At 36.9% G+C, this 18,630-nt stretch overlaps 1 protein-coding gene across 6 annotated transcripts in view; it reads left to right on the forward strand.

Annotated features, from left to right (window-relative positions):
• DNAH12 (dynein axonemal heavy chain 12) overlaps nt 1–18,630 on the forward strand; it is a 214,949-nt gene that overhangs the window by 57,480 nt on the left and 138,839 nt on the right. For 3 of the 6 annotated variants that reach the window (XM_058726464.1, XM_058726467.1, XM_058726465.1), the window contains 10 exons: nt 1,520–1,639; nt 2,177–2,333; nt 2,555–2,727; nt 6,412–6,564; nt 7,082–7,321; nt 7,664–7,909; nt 8,694–8,813; nt 11,213–11,322; nt 14,036–14,219; nt 14,345–14,485. In XM_058726464.1, the coding sequence (XP_058582447.1) occupies nt 1,520–1,639; nt 2,177–2,333; nt 2,555–2,727; nt 6,412–6,564; nt 7,082–7,321; nt 7,664–7,909; nt 8,694–8,813; nt 11,213–11,322; nt 14,036–14,219; nt 14,345–14,485 (1,644 nt within the window). Of the gene's footprint in view, nt 1–1,519; nt 1,640–2,176; nt 2,334–2,554; nt 2,728–6,411; nt 6,565–7,081; nt 7,322–7,663; nt 7,910–8,693; nt 8,814–11,212; nt 11,323–14,035; nt 14,220–14,344; nt 14,486–18,630 lie in introns of those variants that run through there. The other 3 variants (XM_058726466.1, XM_058726468.1, XM_058726469.1) reach the window with 3 other exon arrangements.

An 18,630-nucleotide genomic window follows, 5' to 3' on the forward strand; every position in this document is an offset into this window, starting at 1 on the left:
GAGAGAGGGAGACAGAATCCGAAGCAGGCTCCAGGCTCTGAGCTGTCAGCACAGGACCTGATGCAGTGCTCAAACCCACGAACCATGAGATCATGACCTGAGCCGAAGTCGGACACTTAACTGACTGAGCCACCCAGGCACCCCCCAAAAAAATTATTTTAAAAGACATTGCAGCTTTATAATCCAGCGACTCACTTTATATGAGTGAGGTATCCATTTTCCTTCATCCTATAATGCTCATCTTACTACAATGGCTATTGTATTCAGCTTCAGGGTTCCTGAAGATAAATCTTGACTTTTTCTCCCCCTTTTCCATTTGTGATCCCAAACAGATTGAAACACATAGGAAAAAAAAATCAACATTATCCATGAAAGTATTTTCTTTATTAGTACAGAAATATTTTTTCTATGTATCTGGCAATAGCTCATACATTCTTTGAAACTTGTCATTTGTTTTTATTTCTAAACATTCCTAATAAAACACATTTAAGTAATAATATGTTTCTATCCTTATGTTTAACATCATTTTATCTAAGATGGTGTTATTGTATTAAAAATATAGTTTCTGGGGAGTCTGGGTGGCTCAATCGGTTAGGCGTCCTACTTCAGCTCAGGTCATGATCTCACAGCTCGTGGATTCGAGCCCTGTTTCGGGCCCTGTGCTGACAGTTCAGAGCCTGGAGCCTGCTTCGGATTCTGTGTCTCCCTGTATCTCTCTGCCCCACCCCTGCTTGCACTCTGTCTCTCTCTCTCAAAATAATAAACATTTAAAAACATTTTTTAAATTTTGTTCTGCAGTTATATTTTTTCCGTTTATAATTTGAATCTACTATTATCACATGAAGCAGGTTATTGTTTTTAAAGGTTAAACTCTGCCCCACTCCAAATCCATTTTAATGTATTTTGAACAAAAAAATATTAAGAGAAACGAGAGCATGCTTTGAACTCAAAAGCACAGATAGTTAAATTATGTATAATTCAACAAATATATAATTGTTCAAAATATAACTCTAGTCATGTAAGTTTTTAGAAAAGCTATGGATAAATCACACAGGGGTTCTAACTACTAATCCAGTTTCCCACTAGATTGTATAGTCTCCTTTTCAATTATACCTGGCATCAATATATGTAATCTATTAGACTTATTTTTTTATGGATTAATAAAACCCTTATATTTCATTATAATAGGACTAGTGTGTATTCTATGTAGAAAACTTGACAACTTCTCATAGCAAAGCAACATAAAAATCATAAAGAAATCAATTTCCAGAAGAATCAACAATAAATTCTTCCAGAGACAACTGATTGTTAACATATTAGTGTTCATCTTCCCATTCTCTTATGAGTAAACAAATGATTAAAAAACATAATTAATAACAATTTTTCTTTTAGTCATCTAAAAGTTTTCATGACTATGTGATATTTTAACCTATGAAATGTACCAAATATTTCAGACATTTAGCTTTTTTTCCCCCCCTTCCATAATCTTTAAAGTTAGGAATGCATTTTAATTATTCAGGCTTATCCAGAATCTGCAAGAAGAGACTGGGTTCTAGAGTGGCCTGGACAAGTTGTCCTTTGTGTTTCTCAAATGTTCTGGACTTCTGAGACACAAGAAGTTATAAGTGGTGGGACAGAGGTAAAGCTTTTTTTTTTTTTTTTTTTAACATAACATCCTTTTCTACTGCTATGTTTCTTAGTTGGCTTATCTATTCTTTGTAACGGCAGTCTTCCCACCAGTTTGTACAGGTAGCATTAAAATTATACAATTCTTTGGGGTGCCTGAGTGGCTCAGTCAGTTAAGCACCCAACTCTTGATTTCAGCTCAGGTCATGACCTCATGGTTCCTGAGTTCAAGCCCCACGCCAGGTTCTGCACTGACAGTGAGAAGCCTGCTTGGGATTCTCTCTCTGGCGCTCCCATGCTTGTGCGCTCTCTCTCTCTCTCTCTCTCTCTCTCTCTCAAAATAAATAAATAAACATTAAGAAATTAAATTTACAATTCTTTGAAAATGTGTTCTTAGTGTTTTATGAAGCTTAGGCAAACTTACTCTGTTCTGTAATTAATTTCTGTATTGAAATATATTATGATGTCAAAATTGTTTTGTAAAAGGGTATATAAAATACATGTTTTAGCTACTATATACCATTAGTTTAATTCCTTTTTTATTTTGTAGGCATTAAAGAAGTACTATCAGGAACTCCAGAATCAACTGAATGATATTGTAGCACTGGTAAGGGGAAAACTGTCGAAGCAGACCAGGACTACTCTGGGGGCTTTGGTTACAATTGATGTCCATGCTAGAGACGTGGTCATGGACATGATTGATATGGGTATGTGACTCTTTTCTTTAATATTAAAGGTAAATATTAATAGCTTCTAGAAACAAAGATTTATACTGTACATCTTTTCCTCTCCCCACAAGATTTGTTTTATGTCATCTTTTCTATACACTGGAAAACAAATTATTTTAATATTTGCTATTATAAAAAATGATAGAATACCTATTTTTCAAATTATTTCAGGATTGTCTCTTTTACTTTCTTCTTTCTAGGTGTCTCACATGACACAGATTTTCAGTGGCTTGCTCAGCTTCGATATTATTGGGAATATGACAATGCTCGAGTTCGTATCATTAATTGCAATGTAAAATATGCTTATGAATATCTTGGTAATTCACCTCGACTTGTCATTACTCCTCTAACTGACAGGTGTTACAGAACATTGGTATGCATTTAAATTATTTTAATTCATACATTAAAGATTACTTTTTGGTGTGGTGTCATGTTTCCTTGTCCAAATTTAACATGGCTGTCCTCATTTTATTCTTTTATCTGTAATAGTTGAATAGAGCTATCCCTTCCTAATCCCAATTCCCTTTATGTGAAACTATAGCAATGAATATTTACTTCTGGGTGCTTTTGTAGAATACAAGAGTGTTTGGATTCTAATGTTTGAAAATCATGAGTCATTACCATTCGGGATAATTAGAAAAAGAAGGTATTAGAGATTTAAAGAGAAAACTGGAGCTTCAGGGAATGGATTTGGTTTTTGTGAGACTCCTGGGAGACATGACAGGAAGATGAATAAAGTCCATCTGGGCCTTAGAACTCCAAGTTAGTTCTTTTTTTTTTTTTTTTTAAATTTTTATTTATTTTTGAGAGAGAGAGAGAGACAGAGTGTGAGCAGGGGAGGGGCACAGAGAGAGGGAGACACAGAATGTGAAGCAGGCTCCAGGCTCTGAGCTGTCAGCACAGAGCCTGACGTGGGGCTTGAACCCATGAACCATGAGATCATGACCTGAGCTGAAGCCAGAAGCTTAACCGACTGAGCCACCCAGGCGCCCCCCGTCTCCCTCCCCCTGCTTTTTTAAATGTTTATTTAGTTTTGAGAGTGAGACAATCCCCAGCATGAGTGGGGAAGGAGAGGAGAGGGCGGGGTGGGCGTGGGGGGGACACACAGAATCCTAGGCAGGCTCCAGGCTCTGAGCTGTCAGCACCGAGCCGGACATGGGGCTCAAGTTCACCAACCGCAAGATCATGATGTGAGCCAAAGTTGGACGCTTACCCGACTGAGCTACCCAGGCACCCCTAAAGAGTTAGATGTGTTGAATAGGAGGGAGAGAGCTGAAATGTAGGGGGTGGTGATAAGGTCTGTGCTTGTTGAGAAGCTTTGGAAGATGAAGTTAGGACTATAAAAAATCCCAAACACCTTGGAATAAGGTTGCTGTGTAAAATACAGGATTCTCAGGTAAATTTGAATTTCAAATAATTTCTTAGTATAAGTGTGTTCCAAATATCATACAGGACATACTTCCACTAAAAAATTATTCATTGTTTATCTGAAATTCAAATTTAACTGGGAATTCTGTATTTTTATTTGCTAAGTCTGGCAACCCTACCTGGAAATTGAGGAGAAGCATCAAGAAACACCAATCCACCTGTGCTGAGTAAGTGACATTAAAGTATCTTTGACTGAGTTCTCTAGAAGCAGAGATGAAATGGGGGATTCTTGGGTAAATGATTTACTAGGGAATGCTTTCAGTAAAAGCCTGTAGGGAAGTGAGGAAAACAGGGAAAAGTAAGGATGTAGTTTTAACAGATATACAGATTTAGCCTGATCTCAGGGGGAGCTTTGGAGCATGGATGACATTATGGGGGTACCCCTCTTTAAGGCAAGGGGCCTGGCTTTTATATCTCCTTATGGCCCTTGGCTATCAGTCACTCCTGGGGTTAGGGGTATGAAAATTAAGAAAGGCAAACCTCACTAAAATGGAGTTGGGAGGCCATGAAGGAGAAGCTCTCAAGCCCTACTACCATTCATTATCAATTGCAAAACCAACAGGACAAGATGTACTTTACATTCCTGACAGGAAGAAACATGTACTTGATTACCCCAGCAGGAATAAGGATTTTGTTCTTTTCTGGCAAGATCCCAGCCATTGAGAAACTGTCACAACTCAGCCAATGAAAAGCCACTACACTTGGAACTCCCAGTTTCCTCCAATGGACTTCTTGTTTATAGTGGCCCCTCCCAAAGCCCCCCTTTCCTCTATAAAAGAGCATTCCTCTCCTCTGTTTCCTAGAGTTGCCTATGGTTTTGCAGCAGTTTGTGTGTCAAGAATTGCAATTGTCTGCTGTTTCCATGTAAACCCATTTTTTTTTTTTTTTTTTTTTTTGCTGGTAAACTGACAGGTTTACTTTGAAAGGTAAAGCTTTCAGGTGAGGAAGCTTTCAGGTTTTTGCTGATAAGGTAGCTCCTATTAGTCAAGGGCAATTTTCAGGAGAAAAGGACAGTTGTGAGCTATTTGTAGCTGATTCAGCAATTGGAAGATAGAGGCAATGGCTGGTAAAGGCTGCCAATGCAGCTATGATAAAATATTTCACCAAACCACCTATTTTCTTGGAAAGCTGCCTGAGGGCAGGGACCATGTCTGTCTTGGTTTCTACTCTAGTAGTGAACAGGTACATGGTCAATCCCTAAATATTTGTTGTGTAAATGAATCTCAAGCTTCTGTGTCCTATGTGGGACCTTGGTGAAATCAGAAGCTGTGAATATTTGTGGAAGCTCACAGCTTCCAGTTGTAAGATCAGAATCCCATTAAACTTGTATATAACATTAGACATTGAAAAATTTGTAAGCATTTTCTTGAAATAAGGAAAAACCTGAGGTTTCCAGCAATCAAGTTAATGGGCATTAACGGTATAGCATTTATTACAAACTTAAGGTGGGTAAAATATTGATATAGCCTTTATTTAATCAAAAATTTTATTTTTATTTTATTATTAAATTATTAATTTTTAAAAAATGTTTATTTTTGAGAGAGAGAGAGAGAGAGCGAGTGCAAGCCGGGGAGGGACACAGAGAGAGGGAAACACAGAATCTGAAGCAGGCTCCAGGCTGTGAGCTATCAACACAGAGCCCGATGTCGGGCTTGAACTCATGGACTGAGAGACCTGAGCCAAAGTCAGATGCTTAACCAACCGAGACACCCAGGAGCCCCTTAAATTATTTTTTAATAGATCTTTCTTTTTAGAGAAGTTTCAGTTTCATAGCAAAATTAGTACAGCAAAAGAAAGTACAGAGAGTTCCCACATATCCCTTACCTCCTCATATGTACAACTTTAGTCCTTTAACCCTATTTTTTTTTAAAGGAGTTAAATTTAACAAACTCTTATACTAGTTTTCTTGAAATAAACCCCATAGTTGGAGTTGACTATAATTTACATGCTTCTAAAAATTTCCAACCATTGTTCTAGTCCTTTTGGGGAAGAATTCAGGAAGAATTCAGTTACTGCTGATATTGTTCTTAAGGGGCTTAAAGACTGGGAGAAAAAAAACAATGTACAAAATTAATGTAAGGCAAGGTAGACAGTGATCCTACTGGTAAGAGAAGTACAAAACAGTGTTGTAGGAATGGAGAAAATGGAGAACATACCAAGAGTGAAATGCCATAGCCAGGGTGAATTATAGACAAAGATATAGGTATTGTGTCCCTTCCAATTGATGGGCTCCCATTTACAACACTCATTTTCAGGTGTTGACTTTTGGCAGCTAGCCATGGAGATTGTTATTAATGATCTCCACAACAGTCTCTAGTTTAACCTTTCTGACCAAATGTTAATACCTCAAGGCTAGATTCTTTTTGTTTTTAAAGGCAAATGGGATACCCATGACATACTATAATACAAGGAGATTTTGATACATTTTTACTTTTTCTGGAACTGCTTTTTTCTCATGCAGCTGAAAAATTGCATGGTAAAAATTAACTGAACAGTATGATTGTATTAGTGCCTCTTTGAAGCTACACAAATAAGACTCAATCCATTTTCTAAGCAATCGTCTATTATATAGTTATTTTTTTTGTCCAGTTATGCAAGGATTTCTTTCAAAATGTATGTTTCTTTTCAGATAGGTGCCTTCTATTTAAACCTTGGAGGAGCTCCAGAGGGGCCAGCAGGCACAGGAAAAACTGAAACTACCAAGGACTTGGCTAAAGCTCTTGCTGTCCAATGTGTGGTGTTCAACTGTTCAGATGGGCTAGATTATCTAGCCATGGGAAAGGTAAAGTTTCATATTAAATGTTACAAATCTATAGCTATGTCCAACTGGATAAACTGAACATTAAACATTATGTGAATATGGTTTATGCATTGCTTGAACTTCAGTTATAGAGGTAAACACATCCTTTTTTTTTTTTAAGGGTTTTATTTATTTATTTATTTATTTATTTTTAGAAAAATAAAAATTGTGACCAGTAAATTTTAAAAATTAATTATTAATTAATTTTTAAATTTACATCCAAGTTACCATGTAGCGCAACAATGAATTCAGGAGTAGATTCCAGTGATTCATCCTCTATGTATAACACCCAGTGCTCATCCGAAGTGTCTTCCTTAAAGTCCCTTACCCATTTAGCCCATCGCCCCTCCCACAAACCCCTCTGCCCTCTATAAGACATTCTTTTTATCTGAAGGGATTATTAGTCTTCATTTTCAGTTTTGACTTAAAAGATTAAATATTTGTTTAACAGATGATGCCCCGTCATATGAAAACTCATCTCCTTTTTCCTTGTCCTTAGTTTTTTAAAGGATTGGCTTCTTCTGGTGCTTGGGCTTGCTTTGATGAATTTAATCGAATTGAGTTGGAAGTGTTGTCAGTGGTAGCTCAACAGATCCTTTGCATTCAGAGAGCCATTCAACAGAAACTGGATGTGTTTATTTTTGAAGGGACAGAACTTAAGCTCAATCCAAACTGTTTTGTAGCTATCACGATGAATCCTGGCTATGCAGGACGTTCTGAATTGCCAGACAATCTTAAGGTAATATTTTATAAGAATATAAATTTGTTAATCAAAAATAACAGCATAATCCACTCAAAATGGTGTGATTTTCCCACATATATTTGTAAATCTCCCCTTTGCCTCTTACAATAGCTGTAAGGTAAACCTCTAAAAACATTTTTTGGGTGTCTAACACATATTAAAGTATGTGAAACCATTAGAACACTGCTGAGAAAAAAAAACCACAGAGATAGTGAAATCTTGCTGCATTGGGGGAATAAACGTGAATCTCACTGCATTCTGTTGGGGTGCTTGTGCTCATCTTTTAAAAAAAATGGTTTCCTTTAAAAAATAATATATTTCGTTCATTATATACTTCAGGTTCTTTTTAGAACAGTGGCTATGATGGTTCCAAACTATGCCCTCATAGCAGAAATCTCCCTCTACTCCTATGGATTCTTGAATGCAAAACCTCTGTCCGTGAAGATCGTAATGACCTACAGGCTTTGCTCAGAGCAGCTCTCCTCACAGTTTCATTACGACTATGGAATGCGAGCAGTAAAAGCGGTTTTAGTGGCTGCTGGAAACCTTAAACTAAAATTTCCAAATGAAAATGAAGATATACTTGTAAGTATTAAATATATACACCGTGAAAGCTTCAGTAGAAGATCTTTTTTTGTTTTGTTTTGTTTTGATTTTAGGAAGGTTGATCTGGAGCTATAAATAGGCAAATAAGAAAGTTGTTGCTTTGAGCTTTTTTTTTAAATTTAAAAAAAATATTTATTGGGGCGCCTGGGTGGCGCAGTCGGTTAAGCGTCCGACTTCAGCCAGGTCACGATCTCGCGGTCCGTGAGTTCGAGCCCCGCGTCAGGCTCTGGGCTGATGGCTCGGAGCCTGGAGCCTGTTTCGGATTCTGTGTCTCCCTCTCTCTCTGCCCCTCTCCCGCCCGTTCATGCTCTGTCTCTCTCTGTCCCAAAAATAAATAAAAAACATTAAAAAAAAAAATTAAAAAAAAAAAATTTATTTATTTTTGAGACAGAGAGAGACAGAGCATGAACGGGGGAGGGTCAGAGAGAGAGGGAGACACAATCTGAAACAGGCTCCAGGCTCTGAGCTGTCAGCACAGAGCCCAACGTGGGCTCGAACTCATGGACCGTGAGATCATGACCTGAGCCAAAGTCGGACACTTAACCGACTGAGCTACCCAGGTGCCCCTGCTTTGAGCCTTTTTATGTGAGGTTGAAATAATAGTTTGGGGTTATGTTATTCATTATACTTTATATGAATATAAAGTTGGTGTTTTAGTAGGAGGATTCCATAGATGAATGTGAAAGGAACTTTGACTTTTGGTGGTGGGGAGGGTGAGGAATAAGGACAATTAACTTCTATTGCACTATTTGGATGATTTTAGCTTCTTCGATCAATTAAGGATGTAAATGAACCGAAGTTTCTATCACATGATGTCCCCTTATTTAATGGAATAACTAGTGATCTGTTTCCTGGTATTAAACTTCCTGAAGCTGACTATCATGTAAGTAAACCTGTGAGAATGACTTATTTTGCAAAAAATTTATCTGATCACTCAGTCATTTCCAAAGTTTCAAATAAGTGAAATTATTCTATTTGGAGGATAAACCCCTACTTTGGCCACTTTCATCAATGAGAATGATAAAATTTAGTGTCTTCTGTTGTATGATACCAATGTCAACAAGATTCAGATCAAAGATAATGTTCTAAGAGAAGGAGTACTCTTTGATTTCCTATCTTGTGATTTATAGTAAGTCTACAATGTATACTATAATGCTATTGTGTACTTTGGCAGGTAGAAAAGATGGGAAACTGCAAGTGGCAAAACATCCTGTAGTTAACATAAGGATTTTTCAAATTTAAGTAATAGGCTGACATTTTTTTTTTTTTAAGATTTTATTTTTAAGTAATGTCTGCCTGCCACATGGGGCTCACACTCACAACCCTGAGATCAAGAGTTGCATGCTCCACTGACTGAGACAGTCAGGTGCCCCCTGACTTTTTTTATTTTTAAAGTAGGGGCTCCTGGGTGGCTCAGTGGGTTGAGCGTCTGACTTCGGCTCAAGTCATGGTCTTGCGGTTCATGGGTTTGGGCCCCACGTCGGGCTCTGTGCTAACAAACAGCTCAGAGCCTGGAGCCTCCTTCGGATTCTGTGTCTCTCTCTGTCTCCCTCTCCCCTGCTCATGCTCTGCTTCTCTCTGTCTCTCAAAAATAAGTAAGTGTTAAAAAAAAAAATTAAAGGAAACAAACCATGTGTATTTCCAATTTCTTCTAAATTATAGACATTATAATGTGCATATATATACATATGTATACACATAAGTGTCTGCTATTTAATAGCTATTATTATGGAAAGTCAAGATACAAATTTTTAATTAAGTTTTTTAATTCCAGAATGGTTAGCTTATAGTATAATATTAGTGTACAATATAGTGATTCAACAGTTCTACATATCACTCAGTGCCCATCATGATAAGCGTACTCTTTAACCCCCATCACCTATTTCACCAACCTCCCCTCTGGTAACTTTTTGTTTGTTGTCTAGAGTCTGTTTCTTGTTTGTTTTTTCTCTCTCTTTCTCTCTCTTTGCCCTTGTTCATTTATTTCTTAACTTCCACATATGAGTACAATCATAAAGTATTATTTGGCTTTCTCTGACTGATTTATTTCACTTAGCATTATACTCTCTAGCTCCATCCATGTTGTTGCAAATGGCAAGATTTCATTCCTTTTTATGGCTGAGTAATATTCCATTGTGTGTATATACCACACCTTTATCCATTCCTCTATCTGTGGACATTTGGGCTGCTTCCATAATTTGGCTGTCATTAATACTGCAATAAAAATAGGGGTGCATATATCCCTTTGAGTTAATGTTTTTGTATTCTTTGAGTAAATACCCCAAAGTGCAATTGCTAGATTATAGGGCAACTCAATTTTTAACTTTTTGTGGAAACTCCATAGTGTTTTCCAGAGCAGCTGCACCAGTTTGCATTCCCACCAACAATACAAGACGGTTCCTTTTCTCCACATCTTTGCCAAAACTTGTTGTTTCTTCTGTTTTTGATTTTAGTCATTCCAACAGGTCTGAGGTGATATCTCACTGTAGTTTTGATTTGTATTTCCCTGATGAGTGATGTTGAGCATCTTTTCATGTGTCTGTTGGCCATCTGGATGTCTTCTTTGGAGAAATGTCTATTCATGTCTTCTGCCCATTTCCTCACTGGATTATTTGTGTTTTGGGTGTTGAGTTTTGTAGTTGCTTTATATATTTTGGATACTAATCCTTTATCAAATATGTCATTTGCAAATATCTCCTCCCATTCAGTAGGTTGCCTTTTGGTTTTGTTGTTTCCTCTGTTGTGCTTTTTATTTTGAAGATTTCCCAATAGTTTATTTTTGCTTTTATTGCCCTTGCCTCAGACATATCTAGAAAAATGTCACTTGGCTCAGGTCATGATCTTGTGGTCTGCAAGTTCGAGCCCCACAACGCGTTCTGTGCTGACAGCTTGGAACCTGGAGCCTGCTTCAGATTCTGTTTCTCCCTCTCTCTCTTCCCTTCCCCTGCTCATGCTCTGTCTCTCTCAAAAATAAATGAACACTAAAAGTTTTTAAAAATAAAAATAAAAGGATTTGTTTCCATGCAGCCTGCACCCAATGTTATGGTGCTATGATCATTAACTTATAATAGGGAATAATAATATTTTTAAAGTAATTTAATTCTATTTGTTCTTCCTTTTAATTAAAACATTCAGCTTTAAAAATAAAACTTTAAGAAATAATTTATCAATATAAAAAGATACAATTTTTTATTTTAAAATGAAAAGTCTACATTTATAAGACATGGATATTATTTGTAATACCATTTTATAAGAATTCATTCGATTTTTCTTTTATTTTAGGAATTTTTGGAATGTGCTCATGAAGCCTGCAAAGTACATAATCTTCAGCCAGTTAAATTTTTTCTTGAAAAAATGATTCAGACATATGAAATGATGATTGTTAGACATGGGTAAGATTATAGATTATCATTGTCTGCCATGGTTAGATGCTGTTTTCAAATTAAACTATTAAAACAACTACAATTTGTTAACTAAAAGGTTCAGCTACTCAGGTAGGCTAAGAGACAAAGAGCCCCATCCTCCATTTCCCATCCCAGTGGCTTAAAAACAAAGGTTTATTTCCGTCTCATGCTGCCCATACAACATGGATTGGTAAGGTGTCCTCATTCAGTGATGTAGCACTAATGACCACTACAATTTGCCCTTTTGGTCATCAAATGTGTTATTTACTCTCCTTCGTGCACATAAAACACACTCTTCCCTTCCCAGGAATACAACTTAAAAGTTCTAGTCAATGAACCATACTCAAAGTTCAGGCTCTCTAGGTGATGCATGATGGTTTCTATATAAGATTTGGAAGTCGTTCCTCATGATCCAAAGACCTACAAAGTAGAAAGACAAGTTATCTGCCCTCCACACACCAGTCTTCATTATAATAGTGGGCTTCCCAGAACAGGTTATTGGAGCAAACACTACCAGCCAGAAGTTGAAGAACTGGAGACAGTTCAGCAATTGTGGGTAGCAGTCCTGAAACCCAGCTGGGCATGTGAGGAGCCCCAGTTCCAGAGATACATTGACTACGAAACTGATCATTTAAACCTCAGGTTCTTTCACTTGTAGAGGGCTTTCCAAGGAGTCATAATCATTTGATATACATGCTTTATTATATAGGGTGTCATTAAAGTGGCTGTGGACATTTTGCATCAGTAGTTACATATATAAGTATTTCCTTGGAGAGCCCACTCCACTAACTGTATAAACTTTAGATCCCCTAAAACCTGGATCTGCTTTTGCATGGTTTTGCTCCCTGGAAGGGTCTTTCCTGTTAATTGTTCTCTGTGGACCTTGGTTCAACTTTCTTGAGAGAGCTTTCCATCTTCATTTTTTTCCCTGTAAAGTCACAGGTAAAGTAGACAATAGAGAATATGTCTTTGGGAGCTGAGAAATGTTTTTAGCCTGCTTCCTGCCTATAGAAAGTTGAGGTCTCAAAAGTTATGATTTTTTTTAAAGGCAGGATAAAAAAAAATTAAACAGCTTCACATTGTGTAAATTTTCAAATGTAGACAAAAATAGATGGAATTGAAAAACTAAAAAAAAAAATACAGGAACTAATACAATCAACCCTTATGCATCTAATACGTGAGGATCATTTTTAAGTCTTGAACATTCACATGTTTTAGTCTAGACTCATGGTTTGTCAGTAAACTCCCTCAAAAACTTGGTAAACTTATTTGATTCCAGGCAGCTCTATGTGCCAGTAGCTACAACTACAGTCCTTACTAAGTCATACCTTTATAAATTTCCTTGCAGTATCGTTGAATTGATCAGGCTTAATTGGGAAGGCCACAAACTTAATCTATTTTTCCTGAATTATTTTATCCTCCTGAAATGATTACTGGAAACTATATTAATCTTTCATAGATTTTAATAAAGTGATACAATGGCCCTACCCTTAATGTGATCCTTGTTGCCAGGCTGAGTAGATTTTTGTTGTTCAAAGGCTTTCTCAAATTATCTTTATTTACCAGTTGGGAATAAGAATAAGTTGCTTATAGGTTCCTGAATTTCTGGACTCCCTCTGTTCTTTCATTCCAACTTTCAAACTGGCTATTTTTTTCTGGGCTCATTTCTCTCCTGTAGTTCTTTGTTAAATGCAGCCATCAGCTGCCATCATATATTAATAATCATCTGTTTACTACCCTTTTTCCTAAAATGACAATTTCATTATGTATATTATCTGTATTCCAAGTTATCTCAACGAACAAATTTGCCAAATGTTTCATCATTGCATAACATTAATTGCCAATCTTTTTTTAGCCTGTAATAATGGTTAATTTGCCACCAACAACCTGGCCTCTAAGTCATTACCACATATTTAAGTCTTAAGAATACTTTACCCCCTTCTGGGAACTAATTTCTCTCCAGTAAGGATGGGCTAGATTATTCTTTAGAAACGATCAGTCACTAAAACCCAAATCTTAGTGACTTAAAAAACAAACAAACAAACAAACAAACAAAGGTTTATTTCCCATTCATGCTGTGTCCACTCCAAGTTAACAGGAAGTATCTGCTCATCATAATTACTCAGGGTCCCAGGCTATTGGAGCATCCACCATCTCAACATGATGGTCACAGCTGTGCTAGAGGGAAAAGCCCTGTAAGAAGAGAGCTCTGTAGGCTCCGTTGCAGGCAATGATCTATACCCTGCTAGAAAGTAACACCGGTGTTTCCACTTGGTACTCATTAGTCACCTAGTATTTCAACAAGAGGGCGAGGAATCCTACTATGTGCTGGGAGAGAGGAGATTCAGAAGTATTTGGCAAAGAGCAAAAAGTAATTACCATAGTAAGTAAAGACTTCAGGAAGGGCAATCTTTCCCATTTATCTTCTTGGGAGGCTGAAAGTCTTTATTTTACTTTATTTTTTTAATTTTAAGAGTGCATAATTAAGTTTTCATTTTCATTTGGACATTTTTTTATTCTCTTTTGTAGGTAGTGGTATTAATGAAGAGAATCTTAGAAATCAACCAGTTCAGAAGTTAAATGTATTCTCGTGTCTGAGAAAAATTAATAGAATTTCAAAAATTATAAATACCAGTAAAACAGGAAAATAATTTACCATTATTTTTTTAGAATCATATTGTATAATTCTTTTCCTTTGTAGTTTTATGTTGGTAGGAGAGCCTTTTGCTGCTAAGACAAAAGTTCTGCATATGCTGGCTGATACTCTAACTCTTATGAATGAACGTGGCTATGGAGAGGAAGAAAAGGTTATTTATAGGACTGTAAACCCCAAATCCATTACTATGGGTCAACTTTTTGGACAGTTTGACCCTGTGTCTCATGAGGTAATCTACAGTATAAATATTCTCTTATTGACAGCGTGCTTTAAACCACGAAATTTGAAATGTTTTTATATGATCACTTTATAGTCTTATAAAGAAAGCTTCCCAACTCTCTTTTTCTTCCCCAGTGGACTGATGGTATTGTGGCCAACACTTTTAGAGAATTTGCCTTATCAGAAACACCTGACCGGAAATGGGTTGTATTCGATGGTCCCATTGACACTTTGTGGATAGAGAGCATGAACACAGTATTGGATGATAATAAAAAGGTAAATGCTCCTGATTAAAAGCAAAACTGATACACAATATGAATATACCAAACACTACTGAGCTGTAAACTTAAGAAGGGTTAAAATGGTAGATTTAACGTAAAATGATTTTTTTTTGCCAGTTATAAAACAAAATACTAAATATGCTTAAGCGATGTTATGTGTTCAACAACTAATTGACTAGGACTATATATTTAAAGCAAAGGGTGCAGCAAGTGTAGTAAGTTTATAGATTATCTTTTAAATGAAAACTATGCTATAATAAATTCTCTGCTTACTTTTTTTTTATAGAATAAAAGTATATTAAAACCGTTGTGTTAACAGGAAGGTGTGGTATTGTAGTAGGTGTTAAGTTGTTAAGTGACTCCTGTCTTATGGTTTCTTATAGAACTTTAATATTTTAGGAGAAAATAAAAGGGCCTTATTCCATTTTGAAAACATTGAATGCGGGGCACCTGGGTGGCTCAGTCAGTTAAGCTTCCCACTTCAGCTCAGGTCATGATCTCTCAGTTCATTGGTTCAAGCCCTGCATCAGGCTCTCTGTGCTGACATCTAGAGCCTGGAACCTGCTTCAGATTTTCTCTCTCCCTCTCTCTGTCTCTCTCTCCCTCTCTCTTGCGCATGTGCTCTCTCTCTCTAAAAAATAAATAAACATTTAAAAAAAAGAAAACATTGAATGCTTCAGTACTTGTATGTGTTGCATTACCTTAGAAGCTGTGAAATATACAAAAGAACTAGAAAATAGAAATCTTCTATGAGAGACCATATGTAGATTATAAAATGTGACTAATTTTAAGTTTAGATTCTGTGATTTTTTTAAAACTTGTGCATTCACATAGCCATCATTTAAATAAAGATGCATAAAATTTCTTTCACTCTACAAGCTACACTCACTGATTCCTTCTGAATCAGTATACCCTCCCCACTGGGGCAATTGCTATTCCTTCTTTTACTGTGATAAATTAGTTTTGCTGGTTCTTGAACTTCATGTATATGGAATCATACTCCTGAGTATTTTCCTTCTTGTGGTCACTGTGGCATCTGTGATATTCATGGTGTTGTACTTCCATTTTACTTATTTATTCTTTTTATATCTGTATTGGTATTCCACTGCATATATCACAACTTATTTTCATACTTACATGAAATAACCACACTACTAAGTAAGCAAATTAATTTAATTAGCATTCAAATACACCAGCACATTTTCGTAGGTGGTTGGTCATTTATTCAAATTCCTTCTTTCAGTTACATTGATTGAGCTAAGAAGTAATAATGATTCAGAAGAGGAGAGGGGCTAATCAAAGTCGAATTCAGAGCCAGGTGGGAGGATTGTCTCATATTGGATGAAAGGAAAGTAGGAAAAGGATAGGTATAGATATAGGTGGATGTATGAATTTGATAGTGGAAATCTGAAAGCAAATCCTTTTGATGATTTATCTTTTCTTTGTGAAGTGGTAGACCCTAGTTCTTTGTACAGTGGAGGAGAAAAGGAGGAAGATTTAAATTAGCCATTGTGGAAAATGGGAAAGATAATTGCTAGGAAAGCACAGAAGCCTGTCTGAGGACTAGTAGTAGTAGTAGTGCCAAGGTCTGCCTTTGTGAGATTTTCCCTATCAGTCTAAGCAGCTTGGATGTGAGTGTAGATTATGCTGCTGGACTGGAAGTACAGAAGGACTTTGAAGATACTGGTATGAGAGTTCTAGAAGAGCTAGGCCATGGAAGGAAGCTGCTTAACAATGACGGAAGTGAAAACAGCAGGGATATGAAAGTGGAGAGTAAGTGGAGTAGATGATTGGGTAGATGAGTAGTCAATGAGTGAGAGCACTGGATGCATCGGAGACTGGAGGCAGAGACTGGGAAGCTTGAATTTAGTATTTCAGAATTGTGTAGTGTTCCAGGAGAGAAGGTCCCAGGTGTATAAACTGGATGGCTGGAGTGCAGTAGGAAAAACCTAAGTGAAGATAGGGTAGTCAAGGATCTGAGGGGCTGCCATATTGAGATGCCCCCCCCACCCCCCTCACAAACAGTGGATCAGGCCAGAGTGAAAAAAATTGAGCCATGTATCAAAGGCTTTAGCTAACGATGGGAATGCTGAGGTGCTGGTGAGTGACAGCAGGGAGCATGGGTTGTCAAAGGAGCAGAAGGTGGAAAGGGTGGGGTAGAGTATTTAGGAAACACTATGGGGGAGTGAGGAAGAAGCTGACTCCATCTCCCAAATAAGAAGTAAATAGGAGGATGTTTGCTGAAATAATCTGGTAGGAAATTAAAAGTTTTATAGGCCAGCACTGTCCAAAACAACTTTCTGCAATAATGGAAATGTCTGCATTGTCCAGGAAGGTAGATACTAGTCAAATGTGGTTATTGAGCATTTGAAATTTGCCTAGTGCAGTTGAAGAACTGACTTTAAATCTTATTTAACTTTAACTACTTAAGATGAAGTTATTTAATTAGTTAAATTAGATTTAATTAGTAAAAAGTATAAATAGGCACATATGAATACTGGGCTAGCTTATCAGACAATCCAGCTCTAGGCCATCCATTTATTTTACAGAGGTCCAGGAATGCTAAATGCCACATTGTCGACATTTAACTAGATAGGGGCAAAACTGGGACTAGAGTGATGGTTGTAGAGAAGAAACCCGGAAAAATAAATGAAGAGGAAGAATTGAAAAAAAAAACAATGTAGAAATGAAATTGGGATATCAACAATTAATATTATTAAAATTATTAAAAGTTAATGATAATTCCAAAGGTAGATGCCAAGGAAATTGAGAAGATGAGATGGCTTTAATAATAATGAACAAGAAAGGAATTGGGCAGAAAGGAAGCAGTTGACAAATTGAGATTTTTTTACATATTTGATTGCAGAGGAACATTTTATTTTATTTTTTAAGTATTTAAATTCTAGTTAGCATACAGTGTAATATTAGTTTCAGTTGTACAATATAGTGATTCAGCACTTCCATACCTCACCAGGTGCTCATCATAAGTGGACTCCTTAATCCCCATCACCTATTTCATCCATTCCTCCCACCCACTTCCCCTCTGGTTACCCTCTGTTTGTCCTCTATAGTTAAGAGTCTGTTTCTTGGTTTGCCTCTCTCTCAAAGAGGAATGTTTTAGATTAAAAGTGATCTATATCCGCATATTAAATGCAGTGCATGGTCCTTGATTGAATTTTGGTTTGAGTAAATCAGTTGAAAAGATATTCCTGTTGTCATTGAGGAAATTTGAGTACTGGCTGAGTATTAGATCATATTAAGGACTTATTGGTAATTTTGTTAGGTGTGATAATGTTACTGAGGTAATATAGAAAACAGTTTATTTTTTTTTAAGTTTATTTATTTGGAGAGAGAGAGACAGAGCGAGTGGGGGAGGGGCAGAGAGAGAGAGGGAGAGAGAGAATCCCAAGCAAGTGCTCTGCACTGTTGGTGGAGAGTCTGATGCATGGCTCTATCTCACAAACCATGAGATCATGACCTGAGCAGAAACCAAGAGTTGGACATTTAACCGACTGAGACACCAGGTGCCCTGAAAACTCCTTATTTTTTAGAGCTGCATATTGACATATTTGGATGTGAAATGCCGTGGTGGGCATAATGCTCTTTAAAATACTGTTTTATTCCTCAGTATCCTTTTTTTAATTTTTTAAAAACGTTTATTCATCTTTGAGAGACAGAGAGAGAGCATGAGTGGGGAAGGGGCAGAGAGAGGGAGACACAGAATCCGAAGTAGGCTCCAGGTTCTGAGCTGTCAGCACAGAGCCCGATGCGGGGCTTGAACTCATGAACTATTACATTATTACCTAAGCCGAAGTCGGATGTTCAACCGACTGAGCCACCCAGGTGCCCCCTTTTTTTAAAAAAATAATTTCTGCACCCAACATGAGGCTTGAACTCACAACCCCAAGATCAAGAGTCGCATGCTCTACCAACTGAGGCAGCCAGGTGCCTCTTAAAAATACTTCTTTATAAAAGGAAGCAAATGTGGGAAAATCTTAATGTTGGTTAAGCACAGGAGATGGGTATATTAGTGTCCATATTATTCTTTATTTTCAATTTTTCTCTTTTTTTTTTTATTAACAAAGAGACCTTTTGACAACTTTATAAAGTCAGGAGTATTTCATGTAATTTTTTAAAAAT

The sequence above is a fragment of the Neofelis nebulosa genome, chromosome 4 (genome assembly GCF_028018385.1).
Source record: "Neofelis nebulosa isolate mNeoNeb1 chromosome 4, mNeoNeb1.pri, whole genome shotgun sequence".
NCBI lineage: Eukaryota > Metazoa > Chordata > Mammalia > Carnivora > Felidae > Neofelis > Neofelis nebulosa.